The sequence below is a fragment of the Maylandia zebra genome, linkage group LG15, assembly GCF_041146795.1.
Source record: "Maylandia zebra isolate NMK-2024a linkage group LG15, Mzebra_GT3a, whole genome shotgun sequence".
Taxonomy (NCBI): Eukaryota; Metazoa; Chordata; class Actinopteri; order Cichliformes; family Cichlidae; genus Maylandia; species Maylandia zebra.
In genome coordinates, this window is record NC_135181.1 from 7,465,686 (window position 1) to 7,482,616 (window position 16,931).

Below are 16,931 nucleotides of genomic sequence, written 5' to 3' on the forward strand. Positions count from 1 at the left end.
AAACGAAGTTTCATGAAATGTCACATAACAGTTCTACAACGATATTTTAAGGGATGGATTGGTCATAATGTAGAACAGAGGACAGATACAACAACGCAGATATAATGATATAAAACTGATCATGTGTCTATTTTATATATAACCCCTTTGTAAATCTTGCCTATTTGCCTATATGCAATATTACACATGTATAAGATCACTTTTTTTCTTTTTTGGTGGGGGCATTCTGGGCTCCTATTAGCGCAGAGCTCTATAGGACACACCTACCAGATCATTCACTTCCTTCATACCGCGATCTCTCCACACTATACGACAGACAGAAGAGGACGCACTAAGACAAGAGCCGAGTGATGATACCGGGTTAAAGATAAATCAGCCAGAGCTAAAGAGACAAAAGTTTCTCGCCACGATTAAACTGACACCGCGGTTTTCTTTTCCACTGAATATCATCCTCGTCCACGGCTTCAAGTTTCAAATGGACAGACACTTGGAGACGCCTGGCTCAACAAGCATGGGATTATTTCTGTAATGTGGATTGCTACTCCCTTGCAAGAAAATAAAGATCTGCTGCGGAACAATGTGAGACGTTGTGCATCTTGGATTCTCGTGTTTCTGGATATCTTGAAAATAATTGGCAACAGTTGAGACAAAAAGAAGAAGTAGTTAACACGCGAAGGATTGTATCCTTGGGACCAGCATGGATTTGCTTTTACAACCTCCTGCCCTTTCAGAGAAGTTTTAGCCGGTCCTCTTGTATATTGTCGTACTTGTGAACTTCATGCTTGAGAACAAAAAGCCACATTTGGCCTGCTGATTTTATTTTTTTCTAAACAAAGATCGTCTGCCCCCTTGGATTGGATTTCAAACACCATGAACTTTATTGACAGTTTGACACTATTATTTTTGACGCTGTCAGCTGTCAAGGTGAGTGTCCCCGGACAGCAAACTGACCCATAGAGAACAAATTTAAAAGAAAAAAAAAGATCACATCTATTGAGCCATGTAGGGACTGCTCATTAATGTGTAGCTTGTCCTTGTCTTTCCTCTAGCTAGGTCACCGCTCGTGTTTAAACAAGCTCAAATGTTTTGTGGCTTTTTTTTTTTTTTTTTTTTGGAGGAGATTTAAACAGCCATTACGCAAAAGTGGCGTTGTATAAACATAACCCACACACACTCGGCGGGTGTTGCGAGCCTTTTTTTATCCTGTAAATCTACGCTAAGTGTTTATTTCTTTTATTAAAACGCAGAAAAATCATCTTAAGTTTGGCGTTGGCTGACTGCAGGCCTGCTCTAAAAAACCACCTTGGAGATATTATTACGCTTTAAAGGCGCAGTGGCTCCATTCTGATTTAGGACTTGTGAGCAGGTTCACTACCGGCATTCTGGCTTTTTCTGCTACAAGAAGCGGCTCCAGTTCTCAAACTGGAATTCAACCCTTGATTCCAGTAGTGACCGAACGTTAGTCATCCCCCTCAAACCGAGATTAATCAGCCGATCTAGCGGCGGGATTGTAATGGCGCTTTAGTGCCCACTGTAAATCGTTTTTATATAATCATTAATCAACTGCTGGTATGGCTTTGAGCAAAGGTTTCAAGGTGAAAAAAAAATACAACCTCAGTAGGAGGCTGCGCGTTTTCCTGTAACATGATTGGACTTTCTTGTAACACCACTTTCAAAAGAGCCCATTGCTTCCTTTTGGTTTCCGGCGGCAACACAGCTCCTCTCGCGAGCATCTCAGCCCCAGCATAATAAAAGCACTAGCAGGCTGGAGTCCGGTGAAGTGTTCATTGAACTAACTGGATCACTTAATGACAGTTAGGCCTCTCAATCAACACTGGACTGCACGCGGGTGAAGGCTAAAATGCTCGTCTATAAGCCGGCATGTATCATCACTCGGTTTAAGAGCCGGTGCTGGCAGCTTGACACCCATACATTAATGTATAGTGCGCTTTTTGGGGGGGCTGGGGTCTCTCAGCCCACAAGGTTGGACCCTCTCACGCCACCAGAAGGGGGTGGGGCCTGCTAACAAACCGACCTTCTTCATTTTTTTCCTCTCCTTTCTTTCTTTTCTTTTCCCCCTCCTCCTCCTCTTTCCTCCTCCTTTCTCCTTTCATTAAGAAACAGAAAAGAGTTTCTTATCGCCAAATGCCGGCTCACTCGGCACAGGCCGTATCTCATGCAACATTGGTGAGATATTGCGTGAGTTGCGCGTGCTCCTATGTGAAAAAAAAATGGGAGAGGGAAGGGTTGTGCGCGCGCGCGTGTGTGAAGACGAGACGGCATTGTGCGTAACGAACGAATGGAAAGTTGCCAAAAAAAAAAATCCTTTGTGGCCCAACTGGTGTGGTGACAGCTACCCCCCTGTGAGGGGAAAGTAGCAGGCTGAAATTCTTGCCGGCTTTAATGGCAGCGGTTATTAATCCGTGCTGCCTGGAGGCAGTGGAGCAGCACAACAATAAAGGTCTAGTAACTGAAACTAAACAGCCAATCCTGAAGTTTATGAAGTTTGGTCACGTTAATGTGGCTGAACTTAGGTCAGATGGTTTGACACGCTGTGCCTCCGATCAAACATTTGCCCATATACGGCCTCCCTCACCACATATACATATAAGTTATAATTAGACTAGGAGCAGGCTGATTAAGGAATTGTATCTTCGGGTGTTTTATTTTGAAAAACTGCTACCCCTCGGATGAACAGCTGATGTTCTATAGAACCTTATTGTTATTAGTGTTAAAAGCTTATGAATATTTAAACCCTTAAAATGTGATTGCAGTCTATACCGTGTGTAGGTTGGCCTGTGATAAGAGGCATGTTTGTGTGGTTTTCATGTTTCAACAGCGATGTCATAATGTAAATATGTCTTTGGCACAACTGTGGATAAGTAAGGGGCATGGAGAGGGTTATGCTAAGTTCTTGCACAATCTACTGTAACTAACGGCGTGCTTTTTTTATTTCTTTTTTCTTGCAGAGTGCCCACATACCGAGGGAAACAGAAAGAGGTCCACATAACGGTAGGTGTCCTACAGGGCACCGTGGGAATACAGTCTGTGCTGGACTCCCTGGTTGGCTAAAAGCCAATAAAACAAAGGGCTGGTTTGAATTTCACCTTGACATTAAAGGCAAATTATTGCCTCCTAGTGGACAAAATTGTCATTTGACCCTATGGAGAGTCATCCGGGACCATGACTCTCCTTTTTTTTTTTCTTTTTTTTTTTTTAAGCTAAAGAAAATGAGCTGTTTCATCTCTAAATCTTACCGTTGGACACGTTCATGTTGAACAGCATTCCTCCTCGTTTGAGGTTAAGCTGGTGAAATGTTATAGAGACCAGAGTCTTTTATAGAAAGGAATGTCACCCTCTTGGCCTTAAGTTTAGTTTTGCACAATCCCAGCATTGCCCAACATAAATTGGACAATCAGAAGCTGAACTTCGTGATGTTGCTCAGGCCCAGCATGTTTGGTTTGGCTTCCCAGAGGGTTCTCAGACTGGGGTTGTTTTAGGTCCAGCAATGCTCTGAGTGATGTTCTGGAGGTATTGCTGGTCTGTGTGCTAACATCTTTCTCAAGAGCAGAACTCCTGCAAAGACTCAGTGACGGGAGGTTGGTGTGTGGGGGGGAAATAGACTGAAGGTGAAAAGCACACAACAGGCTATTAGTTTACAGCTTTAGGCAATATGGATACAAAAAATTGGGTGACATTCAAGACCAGAGAATATTCAGTGCAGGTGATGACGTCAGACAGCAGTGACTCCGAGTCAGGGTGCATCTACCCTAGGGGATACTTCTATAGTTAACATGGATATTTGGAAAGATGCTGAGATAATAACCTAAAAGTTTGACCTGTAGATGGCAATAGCGGTAAAGACTGCCAATGAGACTGAAGGATATCGCTGACTGACATATGAAGGGGTGGTAAATACATTTGAGGGTCACACATATGTGGATAGGGTTTGTTAACATAAAGTAACAGATAAACTGTTAATACTGTGATTTAGAGGTGAGATGGGCAAATGAACAGCTGAAAAAGTAAGCCAATATGGGTAAAAAAGTTGATACTGTTCTCTAAACGATGAATGGTAAGCTAAAAGTAATTGCACAGATTAATTGGTAAGCTGAGAGTAGTCCGGATCTAATTAGCTCAAATAAACAAGAGCTGGTGTTGATGAAGGGGTTTTTGAGTCTATCTGAGAGGCCTTTGGTGAAGCTGGAGGGTTGGTAACGTCACTCCTGAAGTGAAAAGTGAAAGGGGTTGGAAACACAACATAGAGGAGTACTTGTTAATTTCAGTGAGGAATTACATAAGTGTGTAAAAGTAGGTCAGTCCAGTCTGTATTTGATGGTAGACACCGAGCGCTACTCGATGGAATAATACAACATAAAACGTGTGTGTGCATGTTTATGTGTATAGTGTTTGTTGTGAGCCTGCCAATTTTCTTTATTCACATCTCCATTTAGGTGTGTGTGTTCAGGAGTGACTCACTTATACTATGGCTCCTCTGCCATTTTCTAACTGTGTGCACTGTTACTCTGTCTCCCAGTGATCCCTCTGATGGAGGTGTACAACAAGAGTTTGTGTCAACCTCGGGAGCTTTTGGTGGAAATTCTGCAGGAGTATCCAGATGAGGTGGAGCACATCTTCATCCCGTCATGCGTCGTTTTAACACGCTGTGCCGGCTGCTGCAACGACGAGATGCTGCAGTGCACGCCGACATCCACTTATAACGTTACAATGGAGGTCAGCAACGTTATTTGGAGCAGTAATACTTGTGTTTTTATATTGTTTTTTCTTCTTTGGCAGTTATGCCAAAGAAGGATATGTCTGTATCCTAAATATGGACACTTATTCAGTTTATTTTTGCCCAAACGTCAAGCTAAGAAGGTGCACAGGCTTTACAAGTGTCTGTCCGACCAGCCCAGGGCCCTCATGGTACTTAGCATAAAAAAGCCCCTTCAGCCTGTCCAAGTGCACATAGCTCAAAGGCTGCTTAGGTGTGACCTTTGAGCACTGAACCCTATTGTAGCATGCAAAAGCTGTGCATTTGGATCCATTCGGATCTGCCTTTTCTATTATATTACTACCCTGACTTTAACTTGAGGAACAATGAAGGACACTGGATATTTAGAAATACGACACACCAACGTGTATTTCTTATTTTTCTCTTTCTTTTACAGATTAAAAGAATTAATCCCAGGAGGCAAAAAAATGATATTTTCATGAGTTTTACAGAACACAGCGCATGCGAGTGTAGGTAAGAAACCCTGAACACACACACACACACACACATACTCACATCCACACAAAGCACAGCCAAACATCACTGCAGGCAAATCAACGTGCCTTTGTGGAGCAGAGTGGAAGTTGGCCAAGCACGCCATGTGAAGTTATTGTTTGAAGTTTTCATCTGACACATTCACCAGATGTGTATCACCTAAATCCATATCTTATCTTTGCTTCTTTCACTTCGCTGATTCTAAAAAGACCCGAGCAGGTTTGAACACATCACAGCAGACATTCACAATGCTGCTTACATTCATCTTGGTTCCATCGAGTACAATGCCCTCTAAAGCATTGTTTGCAATTGCGACAAGGAGATCGCTCCTCGGTCCATAGTTTAGATATAGGTCTGTGAGATAAGTGTTATAAAGTGGCATTTTGCATTTTACTGGGGCAATATGGTGCTGCAAAAACAGCACTGTATTATTGTTCGAACGATGTGCACTGCAGATTCTGTCCATCTCAGACCCTTCCCTGTGCAAATTACCCCAGCTTCTGCCATGTATGCAAAGGCTCTGCATCAGTGGAAACTAGGTATATATGGCTTCTATTCAGAGGCTTTTATTCAGTGTTATATTTAGATGTGGCCTTGTCTTAGGTTTGATGGTTCACAAGTTGTCTCTGGACCCTCTCACAGACTGCCCAGAGACAAGGTTAACTGTGACTGAAATTACCACGGATCCAGTCAGTTTGCTGTTTTGCTTTGACTGGCAGAAATAGGTGAAACAAGTAACATTATCAACATCAAATGATGTCCCTCTTGTGGCCTAGCATCAACAAACACTATATAATCACTTTTTCTTGTCACCTTTTTTGCTGTTTCTTGTTGGACATGTGTAGTTTTCCATACTCGTGACATTATGATGGCAGATTTGAGCTCTGTGTCATGAATTAGTAAACCTTGACAGAGCGTCAAGGTTTACTAATCCTCCCACGTTTCAGGAAACCCTGACAATAAAGCAAACATTGCAAGTATGAGTATTGGCCAAAGGCCGAGTTGAATAGCTCTTCTTTTTTTTTTTAAACTGTATCTCACGTTGAAGCCACTTGTCCATCAAACTTCCGAATTTGGGCAAAATATCCACAGGGAATTAGTTCTGCATGTCTGCAGCAGTGACGTCCTAGTTCACCATTTACTTGAAGCTATAAACCTTTAAGACACCTTTATAAAAATTTAGATGGTGCTATGAATCCATTTAGTTCTATTTTAAAATTATGACTTAACTATTACAGGAACTGCTTTATAGCTATTAAGTCGCTGGGAAACTGATATACACATTGTACATTAAAGGGTTGGTTGATAGCTTTTGGTTTTGTTAAGTTTACAACCCTTCTGGGAATCATCTGCACCTAGATCTCTTTTTACATCAGTGGGTCATTGTTTATGACTGCACATCAAAAGCTACATTGTCACTGAACAATCGCTGATGGTGCTGACGCTACATTTTAGCAAATGCTCACCACTTGGACTGACTGCATTTGATGTGATTGACCAGTAGAATTCAGACATATGTAAATGAGAAAGCTTTGCCAGCATATTTATAACCTACAGGTACAGACATACCTACTCTAAAAACCTGATCAGCATGCCCCTGGTTTGGAGAGGCAGACCCCTCTGGAAAAAAGCTGCTCAGTCCTATACTTTGTGTTTTTGTGACTGGTGCTTAAAACACTTTAGCTATATGGCAGTATGAACTCTAGCTATAACCCAGTGTAAGTATTTAAAGGGTCTATCCTCCAGTATAGGGTTGGCTTTAGTACAGTTTTGTTCTTGTAACTACTCAACTTTTAAATTAAAACTAGACGTTTAGCTTGTAATTGGGTAGTTTTACTGTGTTGCTACTTGAAGTAAAGAATTTGTATCCTAATGTACAGTATATGTAAACACATATACTGTCATGCGTTCTCCATCCTGTGCAGACTTGCTGTACTACTATGTAAAGCAGAAACTTGGCAAGTGGTCTATTACCTTGCAGGAAACATTGTTTCCTAAGACTTTGGAATAACTATTGCCTCCAGATATGCCAGCAACTCCACACTGTTATTGGCTGGGAAGTGAAGCAAACCTGTCAAAATGTGTTTGTAGTTGTGTGTATGTGTTTTGTGTGGATCCATCAATGAATATAATCCAAGAACTGCAAAATTTCCCAATAAATTGAATTCACTTGCCAGTTGCAGATGCCAGATACTTGAAAAGAAACTAGATTTATCATAGGTTCTGGTAAAGGACGGTGACGCAATGTGATGTGAAAAGATTCATGTGATTCCACCCATGATGATAATAAGCCCCCAGTCCCTGATGATCTTGATAAGTATCTGTTTACCGGGATACAGTTGCATGCTGTGATCTAATGTCATGTTGTTTTGTTTCTGCCTTTCAGGTTAAAGAATGAAGTGACAGAAAAGAAAGAAAAGTGAGTACAGCGCTCTTTCTGCATGGAGATTGTGATTTGGGTGGAAAACAATAGGGACTTGAGATTTGATCTTTTTCCGGTTTTGCCTTGCCAACAAACAATCATTTGTCTGCAACTCTCAGCCTTCCCAAATTATACTATAGTCCCTTTTGAACATAAATGATGTGCCTGTTATTTTCCCACTCCCACTTCCTCCTTTTTTCTTTCTTTAATATAAAAAAAGAAAGACAAAAACACAGATAGAAAAGCCAAAAGCAATAACATGTCATCAAAACCTCAGTGAACAAGCAACATGAGATCGTCCTATAGTGAGCACAAATTAACATGCTGCTGTCAGATAATAAACATTGGGAATACCAGCTAATCCCGCTCAGGTCAATGAGTGACACTTGATGAGTTCATTGCACTTGCAAACCTGTCCTTTACACCTTTCCCACCTTTTCTATCTCATCTGCATTCGTCTCCCTCGTCTCTGCTGTGTAGATGCCACTTGACTTCTGCAACTTTGGTTTCTGACTCCTCTGATATAGATAACAGTGTTTTTGAAGATCTGTTAAACTTTTGTGTTTAGAGTCCTATCTTAAGAGGGCCTCCCTTTGAATACTACAGAAGTCAGTGTGCTAAGGGTCATTAAACTCTTTAATCCTCTTTCTGTGAGTAGCCGTTGATATTTTTCCATTGTGGGGTTGTTGTTTTGGTTTTATGTCAGGTCGTCTGTCATATAGATAAGGGGTAGCTGCGTGATCTTCTTGAACTTTGCTTTAACTGTTTTTGCGAGTGTGGCTTTGGTGGGGTGTTACTTTAGGGTAACAGTTCATGTTCTTGTTTCTGATATTTTGATTCATGTTGGCTAACCTCTCTAAGGCAAGAGTCTCAAAGTCTGTTAGGATGACTCATTATGTTGAGGTTGTGAAATTAGTTAATTATCAACGTCTCTGCAGAAATTGTGTGGATTTTACATTTGAAACACGTCTGCTTCATTCTGTTACACAGACCTAGATGCTGTATTTATCAATCAGTCCTAAATGGGGCTTAGTTAGCCCCATTTATGACTTCTGCAGTCTGTGATCCAGATACATCCCTGAATCAAAATGTTATTTTTAGCCATGCTCACAGTGATAGCAATGACAGATTCTTTTCAGTTTGCCAGTCCATCCGCAGTTTTCCCTGAACTAAAAATTCTCTACAATTATTAGCGCATTTTGTACAAGAAAACAGTGATCGTTTCAATATTAATCATGACTTTGGTTATCCCCCAACTTGTTCTCTATTACATTCATGTTTAGGTGGGGAAAAAACAACTAGTGGGTGGACAGTCTTGAATGTTGCACACATCCATTGAGTGGTGATGGTCTGCAGAAAATAATTTGATCCCTTCCAATCATTCATAAAGCGCCATCAATATCACCCGCTTTGGATTATGAATACGTATTTGCAAAACTAACAACATACCACCACCAGCCGCGGCTGGGCATAGTGCTAATTGGCAAATGTTATCATGCTAATACACTAAACCAAGGCTAAATAGCCTTTTACCTAGCTACACATCAACATGTTAGCATTGTCATTGTGAGCAAGTTACCATGCTGATGTTGCATTTAGCTCAAAGCACTGCTGTGCTAAAGTTAAACCTAAATGTGCTGCTAGCATGGCTGCAGCCTTCCTTCCCAGTCATTTTCATAAAATGAAATTTGGTTTGCCCATCAATAAGGTAGCTAGGTGTCAAGTGCAGAGTGGACACATGTGGAAAGAGACGTGTAAAATAAGGAAAGATTCAGTCAAATGAGAATCCAATTCTAATAATAGTCTAAAAATCTAAAATTCTTTGACAGACTGCACTACCAACAGCAGCAAAACCTTCAAGAAAAACATCTGTCATACTAAAAAGAGGGCAACTTTATTTTTAAGGTCACCCACTGAACATAAGTTTAAAAAAAGCACCTATGTGACTGAATAATGGAGTAACATCAGGTTATGTGCTTTGATATGACCTGAGGTCACAGGACTATACAGCTCTGTGAAAAATGAAGTTTTCACGGGACTTTATACGGTCCTGTGAAAAACTAAGTACACCCTTTTTGCTTCCACAATGATTAAAAGAGTAAATAGCAGCCAAGCGCTGATAATGAAATGTACTTGGTTAACTGATAATAATTTAATCGAGTACATTTGCTGATTATCAATTAATTGATAATCGATTAATTAATATCTCTTTAAAAGTAAAGTTTTGGCAGTTTTCTGGTCTGGAACATTCAGCTGTGTGTTAACACAATGCCACAATCTTCCCAGGAGTGGACGTCCGAGTCAGCTCAACCCAAGGTCTGACCCTGCAATGCTCAGAGAAACTACAGACTCTACAGGCCTCAGTTAGCATGTTAAATGTATGGCTTGTTTGGAAGGCTGCCAGGAAAAAGCATCTTCACTCTAAAAAGACAATGGCAGCACGGCTTAGGTCTGCAAAGTTGCATCTGAACAAACCACAAGACTTCTGGAACGATGTCCTTTGGACAGATGAGACCAAAGTGGAGACGTTTGGCCATAATGCACAGCACCACATTTGGGGAAAACAAGCACAACATATCGGCAAAAGCATCTTATATCGACTATCAGCCACAGTGGTAGAGGGATGATAATTTGGGTTTGTTTTCTAGCCAAAGGACCTGGGCACCTTGCAGTCATTGAGTCGGCCATGAACACCTCTATATACCAAAGTATTCTAGAGACCGTGTGAGGCCATCTGTCCGACAACCAAAGCTTGGTCCTAACTGGGTCATACAACAAGTCAAATCTCCAACAGAATGGCTTTAAAAGGAAAGGTGCTGCAATGGCCTAGTCAGACCTCAACCTGATCGAAATCCTGTGGAGGGGCATTGGAGCTGTGCATAAATGAATTCCCGCAAACATGGATGAACTGGAGAATCGCTGTGAAGAAAAGTGGACCAAAATTTCTCCAGAACGATGTGTGAGACTGAAAGTTTTACAGAAAATAACCGCTTTAAGATATTGCTGCTAAAAATTGTTCGACAAGCTCTTGTATCATGGGGTGCACTTAGTTTTTACCAGGACTACATAGAGTCCTGTTAAAACTTTCTTTTTCACATCACTGTGAGTCTGACACTGCAGTTGTATCACGTCTTCTGTGCATGATACAATTGCAACACTTCTATTTATTTCTTATTCCTCCTAATATTTATAATATTTTGTATTTTTTCTTACTTAGAAAGTAGAATTAATGTACTGTATATATGCTAGCCATAAATACCAATAGATACTTGTAATCATGTTTTTGCTGTTACGTCTAACTAACAAAAAGTTTCCAGCATAATTAAATATACCTTGTGCAGCGGAATTATATCTGACTCAGCTCGTTATAAATAATGCATATGAAATCCAGCCTATACACCAGGTGCATGCTTTGTAAGCACACACTGGCCTGTTCTCATTGTGCTGCAGTTTGTAACAAGTCGAGTCAGTGATAAAGAGTTGGCCCAAATAGACTAAAAGATGCGGTTTTGGTAAAGTCCAATTTTTTTTGTATTCAGATCATCTGGGAAACTTCCACCCACCATAACCTACAAAGAACAATATGCTTTCACTCTCTGCAGAGTCATTGTACTTATTATTTAAACATATATACATATCTTTTGAGCCCAGTTTTGGGCAGTGAAGGAACTTAGTCTCGGAATATGCGATATTAATCATATTCACACAGTGAGCTCCTTTACTCTGGCTGTTTTTTGAGAAAGAGGATATAAGTTGTTGTCTTGCTTTCTAAAAGCGTTATTTGTAGGTCATTTAACTCATGATGGAGTTACTTTCTCACTACGCTCATTCATTTCACATCATATCTCATCGTATTAATTGGGTCCAGAGAGCCTTGTGTGAAGTTAGAATCCCATATAAGCCAATCAGTAACAAAAATTAAAACTCTTAGCTAATAAAATGATATACATATTTTTTTAAAAACCAAAAACATTGCGATCAATTCATGTTGGCTTAAGCAATTATCATTCAGAGATTTAAGCACGTCACTCTCATCAGTCTCTCAGGCATCTCTCTGCCTTGTTCTCCTGTCTCTCTTGCAGAAAATCCCGGACAGGCAAGAATAAAGGCCAAAAGAGAAAACGAAAGAAAAACCCTGAAAATACAATTCATGATGCGTATGTCAGCTCTGCCTTCTCCACCTACCTGCACCTGAGTGTTGCGCTTCTTATAATTAAGCTAATCTGGGAGGAGTTATTTTGCCCCTTTTAATTTGTACCATTTAATTTGCTTATTGGCCCTATCGATTAGCATGTTGCTTCCGTGTGGTGTCCAAACTTTGTCTTGTCATCCATGTCCTAAATATTCAGAATCTTAGACTGTATATAAAAGACATACACAGTTTTTAGGTTTCAGGAACTTCCACTGTGGAAGTTTTTCAAACCTGTATTCTTTCTTCTGGCCAGCAGGGGAATTTTTAGCTATCCAGCTTCTTAGTCAGATCCGTTCCTCGCTCGTTTGAACAAACCGCGATGGCAAAAAAGAAGTCTTTGCTAACGAATGGGTAATTCATATTGGCTGTGTCCACCTTTTATCTACAGTCTATGTTCAGGATATTAGACTATGCCCTGTTTGCCGATGTGTTTTGCGAAGGTAGCTTCAGTTAAATTTTGAGTGATAACTAGGGGGTACTTCAGACCACATACCAACTTGCAAGGAATAAACATTAACCTCAAAATCTCCAACTAATCTCCTAGTAATATAACCGAGGCAATGGTTGACTGATGTTCGAGACGAGATACAGCATTGTATCATAAAACCGACAAAAACCTAGGGTTCAAATTGGCTGTGGCTTCTTGTCAGATAGCTCTTTTTATTATTGATAATGTCCACGTTTAAAGGAGTTCAAATAAACAGATCTTAGATCAGCTGCTAGCTGTAACATGAACCTCCTGTCTACTGACACTGATCTCAGATCCACCAGCATGGCTTTGCCAACCGGCTCATACTGTTCTGGTATCTGTGCTGGGATCACCAGGGTTGTAATCATAGTCCCGTCTTCAGTGTTGAGTCTGTGCTGCTTTGCTGTGTCTCGTACCCGTCTCCTTTCCCCACTTTGTTCTTTTCATCTTTACAAACAGTTTTTTGTTTGGTTTTTTTGCTGTCCTGTGCTTAATGCTGGTACTTTTCATGTTATGTGAAGATATGAGTGATGCTATCTATTGCTTTTTTTTCAGCAAATTGTTTAGCAAGGACTGTTTTTTTATTTCTTTGTTTGCCTGCTTTTGTGTCTGAAACCATAAAAAACTAATATTTTATTCAAAAGTAATATAACGAGATCATGTTTCTTCAGTGTTCATACTGTGAAGAGATTCCTGTCTGTATTTTCACTTGTAATTTGTATATTAAGATGTCAATGAAGTATCTGGGGCTTCACACCTGCTGAGAATTGTAATTCAGATGACTTTCAGCCTTTGTTTTGATTTCATGTCTCTCTGTGGGAAACCTAGTCCTCGGCTTTCCTTCAATAAAATGAAATCTTTCCTAACAGTGTATCAAACAGACCCTCGAGTCTTCTTTATCACGAGTTTAGAGTGACAGTGAGAAGTGCGCTGTCACTGACCCGCACTTTAAAGCCATATATTGCTTTGTGATGCATGAACTGGTCTCGAGCTTCGCTAACTGCATGTCTAACACATATCGTTCATTCAGGAGAGGTCGAATCAGCTAGGCAAGGATGGGGGTAGGGAGCAGGTTTATTTCTACTGCTTGACTTTCTGCCTGCTCTGAGGGATCCTGTGAGCAATACTATACAACTGTCACATGCACAAATTGGCAGTGGCTCGGAGGAGCAAACTGGAGCATATGAAAGGGTTGACCCAAGGGTGACCTTTCTTATGGGTGATAACGGTGCACTGTGATAATCTGCCTTTCCTTCTTCCTCCCCATCTCCTTGTGTTGTCTGTCCAGTGTTTGTGAGCCGTGTTGTGATCAGTGCTCAGAGAGGAGAAAGCGTTTGTTTGTACAGGACCCTGCAACCTGCCGGTGCTCCTGCAAACACACAGACGAATACTGTAAAGAACGCCAGCTAGAGCTCAACGAGAGGACCTGCAAGTAAGTAACATCGGCAAAGTGGTTCACCCATTTGTTGGACTAAACGGAAAACCTGTGTGGAATTTATAGTAATGCAACCAACTTAAGATCCAAATATAGTTCGGTCAGATGACATCGGTAGCAAACAGGCTCTAGTCACAACATCCCTGTTAGACTCCACTATGGAGGCTTTTGCAGGTTCTCTTCATATTCAGTCGCGTGACTACTATAGCTTCTAGTACAACTATAAACTACTGTAATCTAATGTACTAGCACTGGAACATGGTTTGCATACAAAATTGTATGCTGTTTCTTGTAGTCTTACAGTCTTTTAAATGCAAAAACAGTACATAAAATCATAGACTGCATTTATAGCAACTGAGATGCCAGTAACCGGTTTGCGTACTACCAATTTGAAGGTTCAAGTGAGGAATTTTGGGTCATTTGAGGAACTGCAGTTTCTGGATAAATATATGTTGAACTGGCAAAGTCTGCAGTCTGCAGAAATTTGTTTCAATGCCCTTTTCATTGTTTTAAACTATGATTATTTCAAAAAGCTGCATCCCTGCTTGCCCAGGACCAAGCGGCAAATTGACTTAATTATTAATTCACTAGCTGGGACCACACCCTTATGTAGATGTGACAGCATATGGGGTTTGGGGTAGGCCTACTGGGCCAGACAGATCCCCAGATAGTACTGAGAGGTGAATGAATCGGAACAGCTTATAGTACAGTAGGGCATAGATGGAGAACTGGAAGGGGAGTTTATGAGATAAGTTATCTCCAAATAAATGCCACCTTGCCTGCATTTGTGTGAGCAAGACAAAAGAATTAAAAATAGGCTGATTTTGCTGTTCCCTATAAACATTTATTGCGCTTATGATCATTTCTCTTTCTTCTTGTTTAGATGTGACAAGCCAAGAAGATGAGAGAAGTGGGGGCACCAGATGTACAAGATGAAGGAATATATTAGAGATACTTCACAGCACGCACTTTTTGACCTTTGAACTGTAAGCTCTTCTTTTCTGTGGAAAGCATTCCCCATGGACCGAAACAGAACAAAAAGAAGGACTGAACTGAAATTTCCTCCCACTGTATATCTGTGTGTACATAGACCACATTTAAAGAGAGAAAAAAAAGAATATACAGAATTGTTGCTGCTACTGTAATAACTAAGCCCATGATTCGTCTAAAAGCAAAATAGGAGCTATGTGGTTTTGCATTTCTAGCAGGCTTGCAGTGCAGGTGTAGTCTTATCGTCAGATCATTGTGTACAATTACTCCACTGGATACGAGTCTACTGTGGTTGTGTTTCAATCATAACATGCGAAACCTCTCAATCTAATATATATTTAACTGCTAAAACAGCAGGCAGGACTGAAGAGGACGTGGGTGTCTTTTTTTTTTTTTTTTTAAGCGATGGATGGACCTTTCTCAGACGACGTTTTGCCTTTTTTCTCCTCGTGATATCACTTCCTTCCCTCTGAAGACTTTGCAGCACTGACCTGTGCTTACATGGGTCACGTCTGTGATCAGAGGAGACTCTGAAGTGCCATATACTTTTAAAGGGATACTGGTCATCGATATAGAGTTTGTATGTATTGCTATGTCCTACAAGAAAACCACTGTATGATTGATTCCATTTGAAAACTGTGCCTCACGAAAGAGTACTGCTTTTTAAATTATTTTTGTTTGCATTGTTTCAGGAGTCTGTCAACTGTCGACGTAGTTTTCTTCAATGTTGAACTCAATACAGAATCCAGTGATTATACAGCTTCTCTAAACCTGTACATAGTTAATATCTCTCTCTAATAGTTCATTCTAGATAATTTATGTTATAGAGTATTTTTCAGTATTCAGTCTACCCATATTTAATTTGGTCTATTTATGTATGCAGTGTTATGTACCTGTGGCTGTCCTATCTCCCCATGTGTAAGGTCACTGATGGCTACTCTCGTTTCTACGAAGCAAAATAAGCAACAACAAAAAAATCATAAATGATTTTAACATTCCCAAATAGATCATTTGTACTGATAACACCTCCTCCTTTTCAACCCGTCTCATCTAAGGGCGTGGGTACTCTGTAGAATTTCAACTTGTGTGTGTGTGTGTGTGTGTGTAAGAGTTAATGTCTATATGAGTGATTGAATGGGATACATCTGTGTGAAGTAAGTATTTAAGTATTTAAGTAAGTAGCGGACGTTTGTTTTGTACACGGCCCAAGATGCAAATATAAAAAACTACTGCTCGCAGCTCAGTATACAATACTACAACACTACCACCGTTTTCAAATCTGGATAACAATCTGCATCTTTCTGCCATCAGTCTTAGAGCCCTAATTATTAGATCCCTTTGTCTCTTCTTCACTATTAACATGTTTTCTTTGTCTGTGTAAACAGTAAAGCATATTTATTTTCAAATCATATTGTTTTATAAAAAATAAGAAAAGGGTTGCTGTGTTGTGAATGCTGTGTTTTTCGGAAATTTAATTGGGCAGCGGTGTTCTTCTGTTTTTGTGCGGCAAAGTGACATTCGCACATCTAATAATAATGAAAGAAAGCCGAAGAGACGAATAAGAAACTCCTGCACATAAATATATATATATTTTTATGAGAGACCGATATTCAGTTCAATGAATAAAATGCCACCTTAAAGCACCATGCAATATCTTCATTTGTTAAATCTGAGTATAGACGGCTGCAGTGGGGAAGTAATTATTCAATTCACTGCTGAATTTGTAAGTTGTGCTCACTTCCAAAGAAATGAACAGTCTCTAATATTTAATGGTAGAGAGAGTTTCTTGTAGTTGGTCACCAGGTTTGTACACGTCTAAGGAGGGATGTTGGCCCATTCCTCTTTACAGAAACTCTCTAAGCTTCAGCTCCCACCACATTTTTTTCTGGCTGGGCCATTCCACAACTTTAATGTGCTTCTTCTTGGCCACTTTTTTGTTTTGTTTTTTTATTGTTTTGCTGGAAGACCCTTCCAGACCCATCTTCAGTGTTCTAGCTAAAGGAACAAGGTTCTCATCCAATAATTTATGGTCCATTGGCCCACTCCGGGTCAGGGACGAGACCCTGCCCCAAGTGGAGGAGTTTAAGTATTTCGAGGTCTTGTTCACGAGTGATGGGAGAAGGGAGCGGGAGATCGACAGACGGATTGGTGCCA

The 16,931-nt window shown here is 40.4% G+C and overlaps 1 protein-coding gene across 2 annotated transcripts; it reads left to right on the top strand.

Annotated features, from left to right (window-relative positions):
• The first annotated feature begins 275 nt into the window (after positions 1–275).
• vegfab (vascular endothelial growth factor Ab) lies at positions 276–16,216 on the top strand. 2 transcript variants are annotated; one of them, XM_014412060.4, is made up of 8 exons: positions 276–924; positions 2,970–3,012; positions 4,538–4,734; positions 5,172–5,248; positions 7,656–7,688; positions 11,774–11,848; positions 13,641–13,784; positions 14,671–16,216. In XM_014412060.4, the coding sequence occupies exons 1-8, from the start codon at positions 871–873 to the stop codon at positions 14,690–14,692; spliced, it is 645 nt and encodes a 214-aa protein (XP_014267546.1). In that variant the 5' UTR covers positions 276–870; the 3' UTR covers positions 14,693–16,216. The 2 variants fall into 2 exon arrangements, with proteins under 2 accessions (XP_014267546.1, XP_014267547.1); XM_014412061.4 differs by lacking the exon at positions 11,774–11,848 and having other exon boundaries at positions 280–924.
• The last annotated feature ends 715 nt before the right edge of the window (positions 16,217–16,931 follow it).

Excerpts from the sequence above, each read along its gene's own strand:
- vegfab (XM_014412060.4), top strand. The coding sequence starts at position 871 with ATGAACTTTATTGACAGTTTGACACTATTATTTTTGACGCTGTCAGCT. Across the intron at positions 925-2,969 it reads TGACGCTGTCAGCTGTCAAG|AGTGCCCACATACCGAGGGA; the intron begins GTGAGTGTCCCC and ends TTTTTCTTGCAG. Across the intron at positions 3,013-4,537 it reads AGAAAGAGGTCCACATAACG|TGATCCCTCTGATGGAGGTG; the intron begins GTAGGTGTCCTA and ends TCTGTCTCCCAG.